Here is a 24,799-nt window from a genome sequence, read left to right as displayed (position 1 = left end):
AAAGGCAAACTAATAAAAACTCAGAAACACCAAGTAACTAAAAATGAAAAGGCATGCAGAAGATTTGAAATACCGGAGAAACAGAAAAGAAAAAGCAAAAATCAAAACAGGCACAAAGAAACATAAGAGGAAATAAAGAGACTTACATGAAGATTAAAACTCAGAAATTAAAGACAATCATACCTAAAAGAACAGCCTACGCCGTAAGAAATGCAAGAAAACTTCGAATCTTCAACGTTTCGGCTCAATCAGAGATTAGTCGTGTGTTTTTAGAAAAACACATGAATAAAGTCCGAATACACCTGAAATCATCACAGGAGCCTTGAATTGGAGAACTTGGGGTTTTAGGGTTAAACTCTGATCTAAGATTCGAGAAATTTGGGCAAGATTCGAGGGAAACGGGGCGGGGATTTGGAAAGAGGGGAGTGAGGGGGTCATGGGGTGTTAGTTTGGGGATGTTTGGAGCCGTCGCCGCCGGTGGAGGTTGTGGGGATTTCAGGGCGGCTGGTTAGGGTTAGGTCTCTGAGAAGAGGGAGACGGGGATGGAGGGGGAGATGAAATGGGGGGTGGACTCAATTCAGACATATTTATATAAAACCTAACCCTACTTCCCAACCGTTAGATCAAGGAACCTCGACGTCCCAGATCGATTAGCTATCCTAAACGGAGTCGTTTAATTAAGTGGGGGAGGGAGACCGGATTTGGACGGGTTCTGGGCCAATTGGGGCGGGTTTGAGGGAATTTAAATTGGGTTGGGAGAAAACACGTTTGGGCTTGCCAAGTTAGCCCAAATACATCCTTTTTCTTATTTCCTTCTTTTGTGTTTTCTTTCTTTTTAACATTTTTCTCCAAAATTCTTTTTCTTTTCTTCTTTTCTTTCAAAAAATTAAAATTAAATATAAACCTAAATTAATTCCTAGTCAAATTATCCTACAAATTCAAATGATTAACAATAAAACCACAATTAATAAAAAACCATATTTAAAGGAAAAACTACCGAAATTCAACATTAAAATTAAAAGGTGCAAAAATAAACTATTTTTGTGATTTTCCTTTTTATAAAACAACTTAATTACTAATTAATTCTTAAAAATGCAAAGTCAAATCCTAAATGCAAATGCGACATATTTGTATATTTTCATTACTTAAATGAAATAAACATGCACAGACAACATACAAACAATTACCGAAAAATTCTATAAAAATTCACAAAACTGCAAACAATGGGAAAAACTATTTTGTTTTGAATTTGTGGGAGTAATTCATGTAGGGCAAAAATCACGTGCTCACAGTTGCCCCTCTTTGCTCGGAAACACGAAGAGTTTTCGTGCTAAGATAAAGTGAGCGGATACGAGCGATTTTTGCCCGTTTGAATACTCCTTTGGAAGCATTTTTGAAAGATTTGACCGCACCCTGCTTCCAAGGTTGCCTACATATCCTTAGCTATAAAAGAATCAGGTCAGTGTAATTCGGAAAGTTTTGGTAGCTGGGACTACCAAGAAGCTATGATTTCACTATTGCTGCTGCTGCTTACTGAACTCCTTATTACACCATGTCAAAATAATAAGAAGCTAGACTAAACTATGATCTATGCATTACAAAAGTCCTATATGTATCTTCAAACTTGATCTTGTGGTTCTTGTTTCTTTGTTGACTTGTATTCTCCCGGTGAAGTCCCTTTGTTGCCGCCTTGAATTGTAATCTGAGATGCTTTCCCTTTTCTCCAAGTGGACACCTGATTGCTGAACTCGAATTATAATCTGAGATGATTTCCTTTTCTCCAGGTGGACGCCTGATTGCCAAAACTTGAACTGTATTCCCTTGCTCCCCAGGTGGGCGCCTGATTGCCGAACTTGAACTGTATTCCCGTGCTCTCCAGGTGGGCGCCTGATTGCCAAAACTTGAACTGTATGCCCGTTCTCTCCAGGTGGGCGCCTGATTGCCGAACTTTAACTGTATTCTCGTGCTCTCCAGGTGGGCGCCTGATTGCCAAAACTTTAACTGTATTCCCGTGCTCTCCAGGTGGGCGCCTGATTGCCAAAACTTTAACTGTATTCATGTGCTCTCCAGGTGGTCGCCTGATTGCTGAACTTGAACTGTATTCCCGTGATCTCCAGGTGAACGCCTGATTGCCGAAACTTGAACTATATTTCCGTGCTCTCCAGGTGGGCGCCTGATTGCTGAACTTGAACTGTATTCCCGTGCTCTCCAGGTGGGCGCCTGATTGCCAAAACATTGAACTATATTCCCATGCTTTCCAGGTGGGTGCCTGATTGCTAAACTTGAATTGTATTTCCGTGCTCTCTAGATGGGCGCCTGATTGCTGAACTTTAACTGTATTCCCGTGCTCTCCAGGTGGGTGCCTGATTGCCAAAACTTTAACTGTATTCCTGTGCTCTCCAGGTAGGTGCTTGATTGCTGAACTTTAACTGTAATCTCATACTCTCCAGGTGGGCGCCTGATTTCAACAAAATAGACAAAACAAAGAAAATTTTCTGCCCCAATTTGGTAGCTGGGCACATATGTGAGTGTTTATCAAATATTTCAAGAATTTGAAAGCTAGATCCCATTATCCAGGAGGGTCCTGACAACTCCTAGTTAAATGACGATTTTAAATCTAAATTATATCTTTTAATTTGTGATTTTCGCTAAATCATGTTATCTAAGAGAGTCTTAAAACTACACCCAATTATCTAAGAGGGTCCTGAAAGTCAAAAATCAAGTATTATCTTATGGGTGACAATTTTTACGGCTGAATTACAGTACCCTACAACAGAGCTTACGCTAAATCTTGCTATCTAATGGAAGTCTTAAAGCTAAGTCCCATTATCCAGGAGGGTCCTGAAAACTTCTAATCGAATCCTATCTTAAACATGCAAACTTTGAAACCAACTTATGTTCCTTTGGGGTACATTTATGTCAGGTTTTACTACTCATGATTGTTTTGATTTTTAAACTAGGTCCCATTTTCCAGGAGGGTCCTGAGATTTTACGGTCAAACCTGTATGGTACTTGTTTTTCCTTACGGGGGGTTTCTACAAAACAAACAAAATTTTCTACCCCTGTTTCCATCAAAGAAAAATCTTGTCAGTTTAAAATGTGGTGGTTAGTTTGTGGCATTCTTGCTGAAGGTGGCCTCTCCGTTGTCGTGCTTTATTTTGATTGGCTTTCCCGAACTGGCCAATAACCGCTTCGACTTTCCGACTGACTTTTAACCCCCATGACCTTGGATGACCCGAGTGTTCTATATCCAAACCGTTGTGTTACATCTCTGACCCATCTATTTGAACCTCTGCATCTCCCATGAAATTACTAGAAATGAAACTTCCACTAACTTTTTATATCCTATTTCACATCATACTATCTTTAGCAATGCCTTGACCGCCCTTGCTTTGTGCAACTTTGGAAGTTGGTAGTGATCTTTGAAATCCTTTCTTATTCGCTTAAATAGAACTGACATTGGAAACATCTTAGAGAAATAAACCCAGAAGAGATGAAATGCAATGACTTTGAGAGTTAGGGATAAGAAAAATCCAAAACAGAAAGACTGTTTGAAGAAAAGAGACTTATCTGAGTGGAGCATCTGGCACCAATGATTATGACATGCATTTCAGATTAATCGGCCCAGTCTGTCCAACCAACCAACTTTCAGTTGTCGTACTTTTATGCCCCGGGATCTTCAAAACCTAATTTCTTCACCAAAACCTTGACCTTGTTCGTCCTGCGGTGCCCTTAAGGGTTTTTACCAACAAACCTCTCTCATTTGTTCATCTCTTAACTCACTTTTGCCTTAAGGTGCCCGTGAAGGTTTTCACCAATAAGACCCTCTCACTTTTGATCTCTCTCAGCCTTCATCGCCTTACATTGCCCGCGAGGGTTTTCACCAATAAGACTCTCTCAGTTTTTATTTCTCTCAGCTTACATCGCCTTACAGTGCCTGTGAGGGTTTTCACCAATAAGACTCTCTCATTTTTTATTTCTCTCAGCTTACAGTGCCCGTGAGGTTTTTCACCAATAAGACTCTCATTTTCATTTTTTCCTGCTTGGATCGGAGTGTTACCCCTGATATGAATCATTTCCACTTGCTCGACTAGGCATCTCTCGAAGACTAATCAAAAGGTCTTTCTTTGGACCGTAATGTGGGTTTGGATAGGGTTAGAAAGAAGGGTATCAAAAGGCTCAAAACAATTCAAATGGGTTCAAGATTACAACTTTCGGAATCAGATTTCTTACAACAACCACAACTTCTGCCCCAGTTTCTTTGCTTGGGGACTTTTGGATTTTATTTTGATGAGACCAAACCGTGAGGCTGCCTACGTATCCTTAAAAGGAATCAGGTCGAATGTAGTTCATGACATAGAAATTGCTTTGTTGTTGTGATTTTCTTTTCCTTTTCTTTTCTCTTCCTTTTCTTCTTTTTCCTTTTTGTTGTTTTTTCTTCTTTTCTTTTCTTTTTTCTCTTTTTTTTTCTTTCTCATTCTTTTCTTTTCCTTATCTTTTGCTCTCACGTTTCTGAATTTTGTCATTGATTCCAAAAGAGGGGTATGAAAGGAAATAAATAAGGCTCAAAAGAGGTAACAAAGGATAAAGTGTTTAGATAGCAGAACAAAATGCCCTCGTCATTCCAATCTTTAAAACATGCCAAGTACAAACAAGTACAATTTGACCAAAGAAATCATACATAATATCTTTTGACCACATCAGAATTGATAGCCATTTCTACACATTTGCCTTCTACATCTGTTAAATACAAAACACCATTTGACAATACTCTTGTTATGATGAACGGCCCCTGCCAATTTGGGGCGAACTTTCCTTTTGCTTCAGCCTGATGTGGAAGGATGCGTTTCAACACTTGTTGACCCATTTCAAACTTCCGTGGACGCACCTTCTTGTTATATGCTCTTGCCATTCTCTGTTGATATAACTGGCCATGACACACTGCTGCCAATCTTTTCTCATCAATCAAACTCAATTGCTCCAGGCGGGTTTTGATCCACTCATCATCATCAATTCCGGCCTCAGCGACAATCCGAAAGGAAGTGATTTCAACTTCCGCGGGTATCACTGCTTCGGTGCCATATACCAACAAATAAGGAGTTTCCCCTACTGAAGTACGAACAATAGTGTGATAACCCAACAATGCAAAGGGCAGCTTTTCATGCCATTGCCTGGAACCTTCCACCATTTTCCGAAGTATCTTCTTTATGTTCTTGTTGGCTGCCTCGAATACTCCATTCACCTTGGGGCGATATGGGGTGGAATTACGATGCGTAATCTTAAACTGTTGACATACCTTTTTCATCAGATGACTGTTGAGATTAGCACCATTATCTATGATGATCACCTTTGGGATCCCGAACCGACAAATGATATTTGAGTGCACAAAATCGATCACTACTTTCTTGGTCACAGACTTGAAAATTTTAGCTTCAACCCACTTGGTTAAATAATCAATGGCCACCAGAATGAACCTGTGCACATTGGACGCTGCTGGCTCAATTGGTCCAATGACATCCATGCCCCAAGCAACAAAGGGCCATGGTGCAGACATTGTATGTAATTCAGATGGCAGAGAATGAATCAGATCTTCGTGCACCTGACATTGATGTCACTTGCGCACAAAACTGATACAATCTCGCTCCATGGTGAGCCAATAGTAACCCGCTCAAATAATCTTTTTTGCCAGAACGTACCCACTCATATGCGGTCCACAGACTCCGGAGTGTACTTCGGTCATGATAGTTGTGTCCTGCCTAGCATCTATGCATCTTAACAATCCAAGGTCTGCAGTTCTTTTGTAAAAAACCCCTCCACTGAAGAAAAATACACTTGCCAACCGTCAAATTGTTCTCTTCTGATCACTTGTGGCTTATACTGGATATACCCCCATCCTGATATACTCGTTGATATCGTGGAACCATGGTTCACCATAAAGTTCTTCTTCCACCACATTACAATAAGCATGCTGATCGTGAACCTGAATCTACAAAGGGTCCACATAAGCCTTATCTGGATAATGCAACATTGATGCTAGAGTAACCAAAGTATCAGCGACCTCATTATGAATCCTTGGAATATGCCTGAACTTTATTGATTGAAACCGTTGACAAAGATCATGCAAACATTGTTGGTGCAGTATGAGCTTTAAATCTCGTATTTCCCATTCTCCTTGAATCTGGTAAACCAGAAGGTCCGAGTCTCCCAAGACCAAGACTTCCTGGACACCCATGTCTACAGCTAACCTCAAACCCAAAATGCACGCCTCATACTCAGCCATGTTGTTGGTACAGTAGAAACGAAACTGAGTCGTAACAAGGTAGTGATGCCCTGTTTCAGAAATAAGTACCGCTCCTATCCCAATGCCTTTCATGTTAGCATCCCCATCAAAGAAAAGTTTCCATCCTGGCTTTTCAACCTGTTCCACCTCATCAATGTGCATTGCCTCTTCATCCGGGAAGTAAGTCTTCAAAGGTTCATATTTTTCATCCATCGGATTCTCGGCCAACTGGTCGGCCAATGCCTGGGCTTTCATCGCAGTCCGAGTCACATAGACGATGTCAAATTCTGTAAGCAAGATCTGCCACTTGGCGAGCCTCCCTATGGGCATAGGCTTCTGAAAGATATACTTCAACGGATCCAAACGAGAGATGAGGTAAGTAGTATAAGATGACAAATAATGTTTCAACTTCTGTGCTACTCAAGTTAGGGCACAACATGTCCTCTCAAGGTGAGTGTACTTAACCTCATAAGATGTAAACTTTTTGCTGAGATAATATATGGCCTGCTCCTTCCTGCTGGTGATGTCATGCTGACCCAATACACAGCCAAATGAATTGTCCAAGTCCGTCAAATACAGAATCAAAGGTCTCCCCAGTTTTGGTGGGACCAACACAGGTGGGTTTGACAAGTACCCCTTTATCTTATCAAATGCTTCTTAACACTCATCTATCCACTTGACCGCGACATCCTTCTTCAACAGCTTGAAGATAGGCTCACAAGTTGTCGTTAGCTGAGCAATAAACCTGTTGATATAGTTCAATCTCCCTAACAGACTCATCACCTCAGTCTTGTTCCTCGGGGGTGGCAATTCTTGGATAGCTTTGATTTTTGATGGGTCCAATTCAATACCTCGACGGCTGACTATGAATCCCAATAATTTTCCAAACGGAACACCGAATGCGCACTTGGCAGGATTGAGCTTAAGATTGTACCTGCGGAGCCTTTGGAAGAACTTTCTCAGATCTCTGACATGGTCAGACTGCTTCCCGAACTTTATGATCACATCATCCACATAAACCTCGATCTCCCTGTGTATCATGTCGTGGAATATGGTCATCATTGCCCTCATGTAAGTTGCCCCAGCATTTTTCAAACCGAAAGGCATGACCCGATAGCAGTATGTTCCCCATGGTGTAATGAACATCGTTTTTTCTGCATATTCCTCGTCCATTAAGGTCTGATGGTAGCCAGCATAGCAATCCACAAAAGAACCGATCTCATGCTTGGCACAATTATCAATCAATATGTGGATTTTCGGCAGTGGGAAGTTGTCCTTTGGACTTGCCTTGTTGAGGTCACGGTAATCAACACACACCCTGGTCTTACCATCATTCTTTGGCACAGGCACAACATTGGCTAACCAAGCGGGATACCACGTGACTCGAATGACTTTTGCATCAAACTTCTTGATGACCTCTTCTTTGATCTTCACACTCATATCAGTTTTAAATTTCCTCAGCTTCTGCTTGACAAGAGGGAATGCCAGGTCAGTGGGAAATTTGTGAACCACCAAATCAGTGCTTAGACCCGGCATGTCGTCATATGACCATGCAAAAATATCTTTGTATTCAAACAATGCTTTAATTATCTCATCCCTGATTTGTGGTTCAAGATGGACAATTATCTTAGTTTTTCTGACATTATCTTGGTCCCCTAAATTGATTGCTTCTGTATCATTCAGGTTAGGCTTGGATTTTTCTTCAAAATGGATTAATTCTTTACTAATCTCCTCAAAGGCCTCGTCATCATCATATTCAAATTCATCATCGCACTCTATTTCTTGTATTATTATTTCAGAATTAGATTGGTTTTTGAGACTGGGCCGAAGATTCCTCATGCATGTCATGTCATTGAAACCAGCATAAAAAGAACTGTACAAGGAATAAAAGAAAAACAAAAATAAAACTATCAGGAATGAAGAAAAAGGGAAATCATTTCATTGAAATTAAAGATAACAAGGTTTATACATCCAAACGGACGGAACATAGAATCTGAATTACAACCCTGGAATAATCTAGATAAACTGAAAGAAAATCAAAGCAAACTACCAAAACTTCCTCCGGGTAGGGAGGGGAGTAGCTTCCCAATTGTTAAGCTTTGCACTTGGTCTAACGAACTGCACATCCGCTTTACTCGAACCTTCTCCAACTTCCACCATGTTCACATCGGTGAATAACCCCTCGAACCTTTTAATCAAATCTCCATCAACATCAACCACTGAACTAGGAACCGTTGTCACTGGGTGCTTTCTGGTACCGGGCCTGACAAATGATCTGGAAAGATGTAGGACAGGTTTTGGAAGGGCCCATGCCATATACTTCATTTTCCTGGATCTTCTCACGTCTGCGGCTCTGGGTTTAAATCCCAGACCAAATGTATCCAAGTTTTTAGGAAAAGATACTGGCTGTACGATGCCCTGTAGAGATGCACCCAAACCCTTACCAGGTACAAAACCATTTTTCAACATCTCAAAAGCCACCATGACTGACGCGACAGTTACCTTTGGAATTGGAACGCACTTCCCTTCTGGAATTTTCTCAACTAACACTGTTTTGAAGACCTGATAGACCCAGGGCCCCTTATCATCCTCAACCTCAATGAATGGTATAATGGCATCACTGTGGGCACACAGATTATCCTCGTCGTGCACAACGATTTCCTGTCTATCCCATTCAAATTTAACTATCTGGTGCAGGGTAGATGGGACTGCTTTGGCCGCATGAATCCAAGGTTGACCCAGCAACAGATTGTAGGAAACAGCTACATCCAGCACTTGGAACTCCATAGTGAATTCAACTAGACCTATTGTCAGCTCAAGTACTATGTCACCGACTGAATCTTTACCTCCGCTATCAAATCCCCGAACGCAAATACTATTCTTGTGAATCCTCTCATCCTCCACTTTCAACTTGTTCAGAGTGGAGAGAAGGCAAATGTTTGCGCTGGAACCATTGTTTACCAATACCTGGGTAACCACAGAATCTTCACATTTCACTGTAACGTAAAGGGCTCTATTGTGCTCAGTACCCTCCACGGGAAACTCATCATCAGAAAAAGTGACCCTGTTTACCTCAAATATCTTGTTAGCTATCTTTTCCAAATGGTTTACTAAGTTTTTGTCAGGAACGTAGGCCTCATTCAGGATTTTCATCAAGGCCCAATGGTGCTCATCTGAGTGGATTAATAATGACAACAGTGAAATCTGAGCAGGCGTCTTCCTCAACTGCTCCACAATAGAGTAGTCTTGCACTTTCATCTTTCTCAAGAACTCTTCTGCCTCTTCTTCGGTCGCAGTGTTCTTTACCAGCACTGGGTTATCTTTAGAGGTTTTAGATTTTCTCAACTCTTCGGGGGCAAAGCACCTCCCCGATCGAGTCAAACCATGGGTCTCACATACTTCTTCTCTAACCTCTTTCCCTTTGTAAGTCATTGTCACTCGTTCATAATTCCAAGGGACAGCCTTGCTGTCGACTATCGATAACTGGGTGACAGGCTTGATAATAACGGGATCTGTGCGGGCACCCTCCACAATTATGACAGGCTTGTTGCCACCCTGGCACCACCACTTTTGCTTTTTCTTGTTTCATTAAAACATCACTTGAGGACCCCTTCTTGACTACCGCAGATGGTTCATTGTTTGCCCCGTTCATCCTGATCACCGATTTCTCACTTATTGACTTTTCAACTGACCTGACTTTACTGGACCAAATCATTATGATGGTCCGTGAAGACTTCTTAGGAATTCCTCCCTTATGCACTATCTCGATCATATTTGTCTCATGATGGGCCGGTAATGGGTTCTGGTTGATATTGGGCGCCTCCGGAGCTTGGACTTCAATTCGATTGGTATCAATGAGCTCTTGAATAACTGTTTTCAACTGCCAGCATTTCTCCGTGTCGTGCCCCAGAGCACCAGTACAATATTGGCAACTTACAGAATGATCCAGATTCCTCGGGGGAAGATTTGGCAGTTTTGCCTCGATCGGACTCAGCATACCCAGTTGTCTCAGCCTGTGGAATAAACTAGTATAGGACTCTTCCAATGGAGTGAAGGTTTTTTTCCTCTGCAACCTCTCATTCTTAAATGCTTGATTGGGCTGGAAACCTGTTTTAGGAGGGTTTCGGTAGGCTCGTGGAGGTGGATAGGTATTTTGTGGAGCTGGGTAGGTATTCTGTGGGGTTGGTGCACGCCATTGTGCGTGGGCAGGAGGTTGAGTGTATGCTTGGGTGTGGTAGATAGAAAAATGGGGATCTGGTAGTGGGTAGTAATGTTGTGGTGGTTTATATGGCGTGTGGGGGTAGGTTTGGTGGTGGGGTCGAGGCTGGTTATAGTAATGTGATGGGCCCCTAGGTCCAAACCAAGCTCCTGAATCAATTGTTGCGACATCCTCTTTCTTCTTCTTTCCAATTACTCCCCCAGTACCATTTTGGATGGCATGGGTGGTTGCCTTAATAGTTGAGTAACTCATGATTTTGTTTGACTTGAGCCCTTCCTCTACCATGCCCCTTATTTTCACCACTTTATTGAAAGACTTGCCTATAGCCGATACCAGATGGCCGAAATAAGTGGGCTCTAAGGCCTGTAGGAAATAATCCACCATTTCACTTTCTTTCATTAGAGGGTCAACCCTCGCTGCTTGCTCTCTCCAACGGAAACCGTACTCTCTAAAACTTTCTCCAGGCTTTTTCTCAATCTTCGTCAAAGACAGACGATCCGGAATAATTTCGAGGTTATACTGAAAATGGCAAGCGAATGCTTGGGCTAGATCATCCCATGTGTACAATCTACCGTGATCTTGCTGGGTGTACCACTCCAGCGCCGAACCACTCAGACTTTGACTAAAATATGCCATTAGTAACTTGTCTCTTCCGCCAGCTCCCCTCATTTTGCTACAAAACCCTCTCAAATGTGCCACTGGATCACCGTGCCTATCGTACAAATCAAACTTGGGCATCTTAAACCCTGCCGGCAACTGCACATCTCGAAATAGACATGGGTCTTTGTAAGCCACACTTACTTGACCTCCCAACCCCCGCATGTCTCTGAATGACTGTTCTAAGCTTTTAACTTTCCTGAACGTCTCCTCCTGTTTGGGATTTTTGGATGGTTTCTCAGCTTCCATAGGGAGATCAAAACGAGGTGTGTAGGAATAGGGTTTTAGAGCTTTGAATGTGGGCTCCAGGGGGTAATACTGATTATCATGAGCTGGGAACAAAGGCTCGCTGGAGGATCTGTGGAGTGTAGTAGGAGGGGGATCCACGAAGACAGTAGTGGCTGGTGGAGGAGGGTATGGAACTGGTTTGGATGGTGGAGCTGGTGGTGTTTGGGAAGTTGTGCTCTGGTAGTGTTGGTAAATGGGAAAGCTCGGGGACGAATCGGTGGCAGGATGATCCTAAGACTGAGTCAATGGCGAGATGAAGGTAGGGTTGGCGGGGTAAGTTGGTGGTAGTTGCCCTTTTGCCCATGCCTAGTACATTTCGGCCATCTGCTGTTTCAGTTTATACATCTCTTCTTTCATCAAATTAACCTCCGACTCTTCTACCTCTCTCGAAGGATCGATAACACTCGCATCAAGTTCTTGATTAGCCATGATCGTCTTGTTTTTAGACTGGGTGTTGTACGGGTGAGTTGCCAGAATGCCACACAAACTAACCACCTGCCTGTTACTTAACGACAACAACAAACTTGTTAGTGATCAGGGTTTAACAGATAGGCAACCGCACATTTGGGGAATGAATACACCTAAGTAGTTAACTGTTTCTATTATTCATTTGATCGGTTGCTTGCGTCATCCCGACTTTCCCTTATTTCCATTTGCAACCTCTCTTTTTCTCTTCTTTTTTTTCTTTTTCATTCTTGCCTTTCTTTGCTTGATTTCCCTTTGTTTTTTTATTCTCTCATTTCTCTCTCTTATTTTGCCATTGTTTCCTCCCCACTGTTTCTTATTTTTTCTCTCTTTCCTTTTCTTTTTTTTCTTTGTTTTTTCCTCTCTTTTTTTCTCTTCTTTTCTCTTTTTTTTCTTTTCTTTCTTTTGGTTATGGTCGAATCCTATGGAGATTGCCAACGTATCATGACCCCGCGTGAATCAGACCAAGCATAGTTCTGGGGGGAATAAATGTAAAAATAAATAATAAAAACATTTGGGATTTTCAAATTTTCATAAAAATAAAATGTTTTGGTTACAACGACTCATCCTACCGAATTTAACCATAAAAACCAACAGACTCGAAAAGGAAACTTACAGACTCCAACTGACTAACAGACTCTGACAGAAAGAAAATACAGACTCAAGTGAAAATCATGAATACATTAATGCTCCTGGGGGCCGTGGGACATCATTCGGTCTCGCCATGGGCCTATATGCGAGATCTCCCTGCAACCACTCCAAATCAGTCGTTATATGGCGAACGAACATCATCACTGCAGCGAAGAAAGTGGTACGAGTCATATCCTCGCACGCTTGGCATTTCACGACAATGTAATCAGCAATGGCTTTGATCCTCTCTCGGATTCTACCCTTTTCCTAAAGCAAATGCCCTATCTACTGATTCCGGGATTCCAACACATGAGTGTCGTGATGGTCTTGATTTTGCAACTGTTGCATTTCTTCCTCCATCTGAGCCATCAAATCATAGCAATGTTCCCTGTCAGCTTTAAAGTCCTTGGCCTGTTTGGCTGCCTCATTCTCAAGGGTAGTTACTTTTCTCTTCAGATTGGTGATTGTCCCTTCATAATTCCTTTTCATTTATTGCACAAACTATGCCCGCCCCTCTGCATTTTTTGCCAATTGAGCCCGGACTTTTACTAGATTGGCCTCAGACTTTTCTAGGTCATCTTGACACTCATGGGCTTTCTTTCTCAAACCGTTTATAAGCCTTTCATCCGATAGGCTTCTTCCCGAGTTTCTAGCAGCTATTCTCATCTTTTGGATTTGTGCTTTGAGGACTTCATTTTCTTGAGTTAGCCTTTTATTTTCACCTTCATCTGCGGCCGCCTGAATACTGTTGCCAAACTTGAGGTCCCTGATTTGCCCTTCTAGCTTACTTATTTTAGCCCTATAGCTTTCTTCTTTTGCTAACCAGCCCCACTGCTCTTGTGAGTCGTTGGTGAATTGTTGGACATGAGCTCTCTTAGCAGGTCTCTCAGGAATCTGAAACCTTTTGCCGAACCAAATAACGTACTTGGGGTCTACCTCACCTCTGGCTAAATCTCGAACCATGGTCTTAGGTTCAAGAAATCTGCATTGATTCCACACCTGGCGAACTCTTCCTTCCGGAAATGTGGCCTTTGGGCCCAACTCTATGACATGTCTACTCAGATCCTCGTCGTGGGGAACGATTTGAAATCTGCCCAGTTGACGTAACACCTTATGAGGAGCATATGGCTGGATACTACGGATTCCCATAAGGAGAAGATAACACACTTCAGTTGACATGTACACTGCTTCGGTAACAGGAAGCCATTCGAACGCCCACTCAATTTTATCGGCAGTCAAAGAACTCAAGAGTGCAAACCAAGCCTCAGTACCCTCGGGGAAGGCAATATCCACCATTCGATTTTCAAATTCTTCGATGTTTTTCAAACCGGTCAAACCGTGGTTCATATATCCAACACGGTGGCAGAGATGCTCCTATATCCACAATTGTAGTAATAAGTTGCAGCCTTGGAAGAGCTTTCCCCCTTCCCTACAAATGGTTAAAGCTCGGTAGATCTCAGATAAAATCAAGGGAACCAAGGTACCATTAGCTCTCTTAATTGCAACATCAACCATTCCTACAAGGCCCAGCTCCATGTTGTCGTCGTCTCGTGGGCAGATTACAGTACCCAAGAATGCTACTATAAAAACCAAACCTTGCCTTGCCTCTCACTTATCATTATTTCCTGCATGAGTCAAACTGGTGTTCGACTCTTCAAAACCTCGGGGGTTACCATAGCGATGGTACAAGAACTGGAAAGTACAATACCCTTCAGACAAACTCCCATCCTGAACGTCCCGACTAATACTCAACATGTCAAAAAAATTGTGTGGAGATATCGGTCTTGGTGATACAAGGTAAAGACTCCTAAGGTTTCCACTGAGGCCGGCGTAACCCGCAATTTCCTCTAGCGTGGGTATGAGCTCGAAGTTACAAAAACGGAACACATTGCGAGTCAGATCCCAAAAAGGTATCAGGGCTTCAATCACGTCCAATCTTGGCTTGATGTTCAAAAGTCCGGTAAGGTCACCCAAAACTTTGACCGCAGTTTCTCTATTATCTTTCCCTAAATCATTCCACCACATGTGGAGCTGTAAGGGGATCTCTTTAAGAGCTGAAAGGGTTCATTTTCATTTGTGCTCATCCTGCACATTTATTAGGAGAAAAATTAAGACTCATTTTTACTCAAAAAGTTATCACTATTTTTTTCAAAATTTTCATAAAAATATTCGGCTTTGCCAATACGTCCTTTTAGCACTTCGAGGAAGAAGATTTTAGGGTTGTGTTTGCTAACCGGCCAAAACCTTGAAAAATTACCAAATGCGGCTGTTCTTGCAAAAACGGCCTTTCGGCTCCCTTTTGGGAACATTCAACTATTTTTGGCAAGAATGACATCACCTTACTTATTTACAAGAAAAATAAAATTTTTGTTCTTTTTGGGCTATTTTTGCAAAAAGGGAAGTTGGACCCGATGGGGGTTGCCTACGTATCCCACATCCGGTGAGAATCAAACTGGCGTAGTTCGGGCAGATTTGACGAAAAATAAAAACCAACTATTTTTTCAAAAGAAGGAAAAAAAAATTGTCAGAATTTTGGCAGAGTTTCATTATATTTTTGGGCACTGGTTTTTTTCAAAACAGGTAATTATCTCTCTGAGCCCTCACATTGATTTTTCTTTTCCAACTCTCTCCTAATCATTCATAAGCCGGTCAGCATGCAAATTCGAAACAAATAAATGCACAAGTAGCAAGTATGATGCATCAGGATGGTCTTTTCATTTCGGGTACACCTGTCCTAGACAGACCCAACCCCTATGTTGAGTCTCCAAAGTCAAATGCACGTGATGCAAACAAACATTCCTACTAGGGATCCGGCATGTGGCTTTGTTATACTAGGTTTAAAACCTGGGTTTATTGTTCTAAACCTGGCTTACCCGAGCGGACAACTCGAGCCGAGGGGAGCAGCATACCGGAAATAAAAAAGCTTCACCGGCTTCTAAACTTGTCCGAACCTCGTTCTAAAATGGGATAAGACTCTAGACAGAAGAGAAGTCACACGAAGTGCACCCTTCTCCATGATTTAAAAGACTCAAAAAGAAGAAGGGTTTCGTAGCAGTTTATATACAGTTCACAGAATATCAAAGCGGTAAAAGCAACACTTAGCACATTAGGCCCAAGCATATAACAAAATCAGATAATAAATAAAGCCAATTATAGAAATTCATCTAAGCTCGAATTCTGAACCCTAAACTACGTGGTCGTGGGTTCGTTCCCCAGTAGAGTCGTCAGAGCTGTCACACCTCCTTTTTTCTACACCCCGTAAGGGACTATAAGGGAGTTTTTTCCAACTTAAAGTGACAATCTAAACGGGATTTATTTCAATTAAAATTTAGAGTCGCCACTTAGGATAATTCATGGTGTCCCAAGTCATCGGTTCAAATCCCGAATCGAGGAAAAGATTAACTCTGTTTTGCAGTTCGCGAACCAGAAATTCGGGTAAGGAATTTTGTTAACCCGGGAGAAGGTGTTAAGCATTCCCGAGTTCTGTAGTTCTAGCACGGTCACTCAACTGTTATTATTGGCCTAATTATTTGATTTTAAAACACTTTTTAACCTATGTGTATTTTAACTTTAAACCGCTTTGAATTATTTTAAGGAAGATTTCAACGTCAGTCAAAACACGTCTTTTGACCGCGCCACATGAAATGCACTCGCAGTCTGAGACATGTTCTATTTGACGTTGTTAAGATTTGGATTTGGGTCACATGAAATGCGCACCCTAGTTTAGGAAGGTAATATTATTAAAATAACGCGCCTAAAGCAACTATGCATTTTTAACTTTACGAGGCCATGAAAAATTTGCTAAATGGCACGCCTCGAATTCTTAGGTTTTTCTTTTTTAAAAAAATAATTAAATGTGGGCCACGCATTTGAGATTTTATTTGGCGTGACACATCTCAATTTCAATTTTTTTTAAAAAGGAATTCAAACTACTTTTATAGGGCCATAAGCTATTTGTGTTGTCTAGTATAGCACACCTCCACTAATTGAAAGCCCAATTAATTAATTCAAGCAGGCTTACAGAACCTCTAATTATTTAATTGAAGCCTAGATCCCACTAATTGGCTAGCGTTCATCAGATTAAAAAAACATCAGCTCAAAATCAAACCCGCAGCGAATTGCTAATAGTCGAACTCATTCTAATTGCCTTCAGACCTGGGCCCAAATGATGAAGGGTAAGCATTATAATACACAAGTCTAACGTTGAATTTGAGACCAGACATCTAATATTTGGGGCAACATTAGGCCCAAAGTTTTCAGAACCAACAAATGCTAACCCGTTTAGAAGCAAATTAATTAAAGCGATGAACATGTGATTGGGACAACTTCCGAATTTGGTAGCTTAAGCTCAAAATGACCAGGCTCATAATTCTGAAATTTAAAGGATTTCAAACCCAACAATTATTTAACCATCAAACTCATTTAGATTCGAGTTTACTCAGACCTATGTTCAAAACATGCCGTCGACAAGAGAGATCTAATAAAATTATGCAGCTTAACCAGTAAGACTTTAAACAAAAACTTAACAGGACTACAGAATATCACATGCAATTTCAAACACTATTTGGCATTTTGACAGCTTCAAATGGAACCCATACCGAATAATGCTGATCTCAACAGGTAATAAGCAAAACACTAAAGCTTAAACATTTTGACCCATATTCCATTGTAATAGTCCTTTAGAGTCCTTTTGTACAAATCTGAACTCAGATTCATGCAAACCACTAATAAGTTAAAGCACATGATTTGTTTAAAGTTGCAAGTGAGCATAAAACTGAAACGGAAATGCATTAACCACAATAAGAACCAAAACTAACTAAGACATTCGAAGGTTTTCAAAAATGTAGAAAACAAAACATTTGCTGAAAACTAATGCTATTTGTGTTTCAAACTTCAAGCAAACACTTGGGCCTCTCTATTTCCTATGTCAAGGGGATGAACAAATACCTGAAAATAAAGGAAACAAAAGAGTGAAGTTCAGCAGAAGGCAAAGCAGTAGCAATAAACCAATGAGAGATCCAGCAATGGAACAGTAAAATCCCAAAACTAAGAGCTTCAAAACCAGGTCTTCAAGTCCAGAAATCAAACCATATTTTTCAAATAAATGCAAAATCTGACATTTTCAGTAGTTTTGGACTAACTTATGAAGATCAAATTCAATCCATTTCCACACTCAGATGAGTCAAAATTATTTCAGAAGTTGAAAATAATTCAAAAATCACTGAAGAAACTCAATGAAACAGTAAAAGTTCGGTCGTTTGTATTTTTCTGGATTTTTCTCTTGAAAAGTCCCCCTTGAAATGCAAGGTAAGGTGCCTTTATAGGCAAAGCATTAGGGCAGCCCCCTGAGAATCAGTTTTGCGCCTTAGTCCTTTTCTTATTTTCTATTTTTGCTTAGGAATCCTCAAGTTAAAATTCAAAAATCCTCTTAAGTCCCCACCCCAGCTTCCTAGAAGCTTCTTAATCTGTTACAATAATATTCCCTTACCTAGACTACCCAAATTACCCCTGTTTTTACTGCAGAAAACTTGACCAAAACATGGGTCAAGATTGACCCAAATTTAATCAGAGGGTCTGAGTCTACAAATTTTGCGCCAGACCTTTTCTTTTAAGCCTAATTAGACTCGAGGTTTCACAGAAGAAATCAAAGAAAAGAGGAGGATTGGGACTTAACGGAATCCACAGGTTCTTCAGCCTAAAACTTTAAGGCCCAACTAGAAAAGGCAAACTAATAAAAACTCAGAAACACCAAGTAACTAAAAATGAAAAAGCATGCAGAAGATTTGAATTGCCGGAGAAACAGAAAAGAAAAAGCAAAAATCAAAACAGGCATAAAGAAACATAAGAGTAAAATAAAGAGACTTACATGAAGATTAAAATTCAGAAATTAAAGACAATCATACCTAAAAGAACAGCCTAGGCCGTAAGAAATGCAAGAAAACTTCGAATCTTCAACGTTTCGAATCAATCGGAGATTAGTCATGTGTTTTTAGAAAAAAACGCACGAATAAACCTGAAATCGTCACAGGAGCCTTGAATTGGAGAACTTGGGGTTTTAGGGTTAAACTCTGATTTAAGATTCGAGAAATTTGGGCAAGATTCAAGGGAAACGGGGCGGAGATTTGGAAAGAGGGGAGTGAGGGGTCATGGGGTGTTAGTTTGGGGATGTTTGGAGCCGTCGCCGCCGGTGGAGTTTGGGGGAATTTCAGGGCGGCTGGTTAGGGTTAGGTCTTTGAGAAGAGGGAGATGGGGATGGAGGGGGAGATGAAATGGGGGGTGAACTCAATTCAGACATATTTATATAAAACCCAACCCTACTTCCCAACCGTTAGATCAAGGAACCTCGACGGCCCAAATCAATTAGTTATCCTAAATGGGGTCGTTTAATTAAGTGGGGGAGGGAGACTAGATTTGGACGGGTTCTAGGCCAATTGGGGCGGCCAAGTTAGCCCAAATACAACCTTTTTCTTATTTCCTTCTTTTGTTTTTTCTTTCTTTTTTAACATTTTTCTCCAAAATTCTTTTTCTTTTCTTCTTTTCTTTCCAAAAATTAAAATTAAATATAGACCTAAATTAATTCCTAGTCAAATTATCCTACAAATTCAAATGATTAACAATAAAACCACAATTAATAAAAACCCATATTTAAAGGAAAAACTACCGAAATTCAATATTAAAATTAAAAGGTGCAAAAATAAACTATTTTTGTGATTTTCCTTTTTATAAAACAACTTAATTACTAATTAATTCTTAAAAATGCAAAGTCAAATCCTAAATACAAATGCGACATATTTTTGTATTTTCATTACTTAAATGAAATAAATATGCACAAACAACATACAAACAATTACCGAAAAATGCCACAAAAATCCACAAAACTGCAAACAATGGGAAAAATTATTTTGTTTTGAATTTGTGGGAGTAATTCATGTTGGGCAAAAATCACGTGCCCATAGTATATATGTATCTCAGGCCCTCGATCTCATAAACAATATCAACAAGCCACCACGTGGCATACATATCTCAGGCCCTCGGCCTCAATCAGTATCAGTGTTTCTCACAACTAGGCCTTCGACCTTACTTAGTCAAAAATACTCACAAGCCCCTCGGGCATTAGTAAAACAGTATTTCTTAGCCCAAAACATCATTTAAGTCTCAAAACTGAGTAAAAATGGCTGAGTGGGAAAACAGTGGAAAATAGCACGATTGAGTTCAATTAATAAGTCAAAGCAGTGAGGAAATAGTAATAAAAATCCCTGAAGGGTTCAAATAGTTGGCAATCAGCCCAAATCATGATGATAACAAATAAGTTTCAGTCAAATACACGGTAAAATCATCAATCGGGACGGACCAAGTGACAATCCCCAATAGTACACGACCCCACACTCGTCATCAAGCGCGTGCCTCACCTCAATATAGCACTACGATGTGCAATCCGGGGTTTTAAATCCTCAGAACATCATTTACAATCATTACTCACCTCTATCCAGTCCGAACTCTAGCTAGCGATGCCATGGCCTCTCGAATCGGCCTCGGGATGCTCCAAATCTAGCCGAAATCAGTACTAACCATCAAAATGTGCTAAGTGAATAAATCCCACTCAAAAATAATCAAATTACCATAAAATTCCCGAAATTGGTCAAACTCGACCCCCGGGACAACATCTCGGAATTTGACAAAATTCACAAAACTAGAATTCTTATACTCTCACGAGTCTAACCATACAAAAATTATCCAATTCTGATACCATTTGGTCCTTCAAATCATCATTTTATATTTTTGAAAGATTTTTCAATTTCTTCCCAAGTTTCATCCCAAATCACGAATTAAATAATGAATTCAATGATAGATTCATGTACTCTAGCCAAATCTGAGTTAGAATCACTTACCCCGATGAATTTCTTGAAAAACCTTCAAAAAATCGCCAAAATCCGAGCTCTCTAGGTCAAACTATCAAATAAAACCCAAAACCTCATATTTATAGAGTACCCCACAAATTTCCAGCTCTACGGACCGCATAAAATCGACCGCGGTCCGCACAAAACCAGTGCGGTCCGCACAAAAACGACCGCGGCCGCACAGGTTTTTCTCTGCAGTGACAGGTTTTAGTATTTTGGCCATAACTTTCGCTGCAAATGTCCAAATGCCTATGAATTATGTTTCTAAAAACTAGATTCAAAGATCTACAACTTTTGTTTTTGAATCATCTCAAAATTCCTTGTAGATCAAAAGATATGAGCTTCCGAAGTAGGACCAGTGAAAATTTCCTCACCGCGGCCACACTTCATTTTGTGCGGTCCGCACAATACCTACCGCAGCCGCACTTTATTTTGTGTGGTCCGCACATCACATGGACGCACTTCTTTTTGTGCGGACCGCGTGGGTGATTTTCGAGGCTTGCAACCCTTCTGGACCTGCTACAGCTATGATGTTCGGCCTAAAACATCCCGGAACTTCAAACCAATTGTACCAACATATCCCATGACATCGTTCAAACTTGTTCAAAACTTTGGAATGCTCACAACAATATCAAATCACCAATTTAACATAGGATTCAAGCCTAAGAACTCCAAGAACTCTTAAATTATGCTTTTGATTAGAAAGTCTATCAAACCTCATCCGAATGACCTGAAATTTTGTACACACATCCCAAATGACACAACGAAGCTACTGCAACTCTCGGAATTTCATTCCGACCTTTATATCAAAATCTCACCTATCAACCGGAAAATGCCGAAATCTCAATTTCGCCAATTCAAGCCTAAACCTTCCATGAACTTCCAACATGCATTCCGATCACGCTCCTAAGTTCCAAATCACCTAACAGAGCTAACCAAATCATAAAAATTCCAATCCGAGATTAAATACAAACAAGTCAAATCTTGGTCAAACCTTTCAAATTTTAAGCTTTCAACTGAGACTGTTCTTCCAAATTCATTCTGATTAACCTGAAACCCAACACCAACGATTTACATAAGTCATAATACACCACACAGGGCAAGTCATGCTCGAGAACTGGAGAGCAAAGTTCAAAAGCTCAAAACGATCGGTCGAGTCATTACATCCCCCTCCCACTTAAACATACATTCGTCCTCGAACGTGCCCGGAATTGTTCCAAAAGCCAACCAATTGCTGAATAACCTCACCATGCACATACCTGGGGGTGATCCCAAGTCACCCTATCATACATAGGTCTGATAACACATAGTAACTGAAATTTCACAACCCAATCTAACCCATAAGCCTTAGAACCACATTTCCACTTCTAAAATCATTCACAAGATCAGAATCTCACATCTATATTCAGAATAAGCCCGAACAAGTTGTAATCACCCATACAGGCAATCTCAGGTGCAATCACTTGATATACCATATAACTCAAACACTCGTAGTGATAACTTCTAATTACAATAGCTGCACACAACACACGAATACCGATAGAAAAACTCTTATCAACTAAAGTCTCACCCCAACACTTTCATATACTGCCAATGATCACTAAAACACGCGGTAAGCCATAACCATTTCCTAGATCAACCATTCAAGAAGCCACTCCTCCTTTGGCAAATACCACAGCAAATTTCTGAGTCGAAGCTCGATATTATCCTTCCAAAATGCTGAAATTGAATCCGTTCATATTCATTAATGATCCCAACGATCTCCTCTAATCCAACACACTACTCTGGTGACATAACATATCAGTACAGGCCTAAGCCACCACTTGCATAATACGCGCACCAATAAGCAACAGTCAGAACATACCTCCAATCATGAAAATGACTCAAATGAAAGAGCTATACCTCAAGCTCACTAGTACCACCACAACACAAGGCTAAGAACCCGTCTCGCATCATAGGAACAGAACACACGAATCTAACCCCCAAGGTCATACCTCCACATAACTTCGTTGTGTTGCGCGATCCTATCCAACACTGCACCACATGAACCACCTCAAGCCACTATGCTCGAAATCGACAACCACACACAATTTGATATCTGGAACCAAAGCAAATTATCATACCCATGGTAGAGCAAATAACCTACACCACACAAACCCGAAAGGACATAACCAATACACAATTCATCGAGTAGCACCCAATTTCTCTTCCCGCTCAACTTCCACTATGAAACCTCAATAGAACCGCACCCTAGGTGCCTATAACTGACAAGTCACAACACCTCTCCCAGCAATACAATTCGGAGCCAACCAAGCCGACTCAAGTTAGAACACGCATCCACATTGGCCTGCCAATGAACTCCTCATCAAGGAAATCCTGAGGTTGTTCCTTCAACTCCTCTAACTTTGCCGGTGATATACGATAAGGTGTACGACATCAAATCAATACCGAAATCAATAACCTTGCCTGGCGGCATGCCCGGCCACAAGAACACATCCAAAAAGTCCCTCACCACCGGAACCAAATCAATGGTAGAAGCTTCTGCACTGACATTTATCACGAAAGCCCACATAAGAAAGACAATTCTTCCCAGTCGTCTGTTGGGTCATCGAAAAATAAAACCACTCCACTAGGACATATTCTGTCGAACCTCGCCACTCAATCTATGACATTTTCGGCATAGCCAACAGCGCCGCCTTAGCGCAATAATCCAAAATGGCACAACGTGGAGACAACCAGTCTGAACTCAATATCACATCCAAAATCTAACATACCCAGCAACGAAAGATCTGCTCGGGTTTCCAAACCCCGATAGTCACTAAACAGTGCTGATACACATGACTCACAATTTCAACATAGCCTAAATGTGAGAACTTCCCTGCCTCCAAATCCGTATGGCAAATGACTCAACACGCCTGACCCCAATTTCGTTGTCCGAATGCATACCACACCTCAAATACCCAATCATTCCACGAGAGATACTCTGAAATTCCTCGGTGCCACCAAGCAAACTCGAATACCCGCAATTGATCCAGCAAGAAGGTGCCGCAATACTATCGAAGTACCATCAACTTAGTCATATTGCCTTTCCTGAAACATATACCCTCGTCAAATCACTCCAATTAGTAATACCATTTCCTTAATCATCTGAAGATCATCCCCCTAATCATCTGAAGCTCGTTTCTCTAATCATCTGAAACTGCCTGTGCTGCCTAAGAATTTTATGGCCTTCCATCCAGAACTAAACTGTAACCTTACACATGCAAATCTCGATCCTCCACACATACCGCATATACCATACCATCCTAAGATAACCATGAGAACTTCATATCCCTTCTGAACTACAAGCAACTATGCACTCAACCAACCAAGAACTTTCCATTGAGCCCAACCTGGAAGAAAATCACTATACATCCCCTACTCCTCACGCCAGCAGAAATATACATCTCTAACCATGGTAGAAATCGACAAGAATTTGCCAACTCCCCTTTGCATAACAAGTCCGTCAGGGCTGAATGTTCCTATCTCAGCCAACCTACACAAGCCACTAAAACCCAAGGGCATTGCCACGAAATACCCGTAAAACTCATTACCTCGAACACCCCCAAGGAATTAATCATATCCCTACCATACCGATCCAGCCTACTACCAAGCTACCCCATCTATCCGAGTTCCCTTCTGATTTACCTTCAGCTTGATATCCCTCCTTGCTATATCATCACAATTCCTCAACCCAGACTTACCACACAGAACCCAAGCATAAAGCCACATCGTCTACGGCTCATAAGCCGCTGAATACCTTTTTTTAAAGTGTTCCCAAAGCCATTACCTTCACCTTCCCGATACTGATATATAGAATCCCATAATTAATATAGAAAATACCACAAGTCTTGCTATTTTCCACTGAAAACTCGGTTTCTAGCCAAAAGTACAACTTGAAAGCCTCCAATTATTGCATTTAGAGTTTTGAACACAATAAAACCATTCTCTAGAGTCATTCACTCTACTCAAACCGCAGTTAGATTGATTAAACGAACCGAACAACCTGTGCTTCGCTAGCACTCCGACACTGCAGAATGTGACCTCATTCCAATATAACCAAGCAACTTCCTGTCCTATGCACCGAGCATTCCTTACCAACCACAACTCAAGTCATTCCCCGATTGTCGTACACCCATACAACATAACATAGCCTTTATTGAAATTTCCGTTACTCGAGCCATAACTAATTCACAAATACGCCTCAAACTGGAACCATTAGAGCACATAACCGTGCAATCAACTATTCAATAGCGGACTACCCCACTTGGCTTGAAGCCATAGATCAAAACACGCACCATAACTCATAACGCATACACTTTA

At 41.0% G+C, this 24,799-nt stretch overlaps 1 protein-coding gene across 1 annotated transcript; it reads right to left on the bottom strand.

The window, feature by feature from the left end:
• Positions 1-8,326: 8,326 nt before the first annotated feature.
• Positions 8,327-13,028, bottom strand: LOC138890473 (uncharacterized). The gene is made up of 3 exons (XM_070173861.1): positions 12,849-13,028; positions 10,218-11,621; positions 8,327-9,835 (listed from the first exon to the last, which is right to left on the bottom strand). The coding sequence occupies exons 1-3, from the start codon at positions 13,026-13,028 to the stop codon at positions 8,327-8,329; spliced, it is 3,093 nt and encodes a 1,030-aa protein (XP_070029962.1).
• Between the last annotated feature and the right edge of the window lie 11,771 nt (positions 13,029-24,799).

Source organism: Nicotiana sylvestris, chromosome 4, assembly GCF_000393655.2.
Source record: "Nicotiana sylvestris chromosome 4, ASM39365v2, whole genome shotgun sequence".
Lineage (NCBI taxonomy): Eukaryota > Viridiplantae > Streptophyta > Magnoliopsida > Solanales > Solanaceae > Nicotiana > Nicotiana sylvestris.
The sequence above is the reverse complement of the archived record's forward strand: the minus strand, read 5'-3'. Positions and strand labels throughout refer to the sequence as shown.

Excerpts from the sequence above, each read along its gene's own strand:
- LOC138890473 (XM_070173861.1), bottom strand. The coding sequence starts at position 13,028 with ATGAAAAGGAATTATGAAGGGACAATCACCAATCTGAAGAGAAAAGTA. Across the intron at positions 11,622-12,848 it reads AAGACCATCACGACACTCAT|AGCACAACTTCCCAAACACC; the intron begins GTGTTGGAATCC and ends CAACACTACCAG. Across the intron at positions 9,836-10,217 it reads CGAGGAATCTGGATCATTCT|GGTGGCAACAAGCCTGTCAT; the intron begins GTAAGTTGCCAA and ends TGGTGGTGCCAG.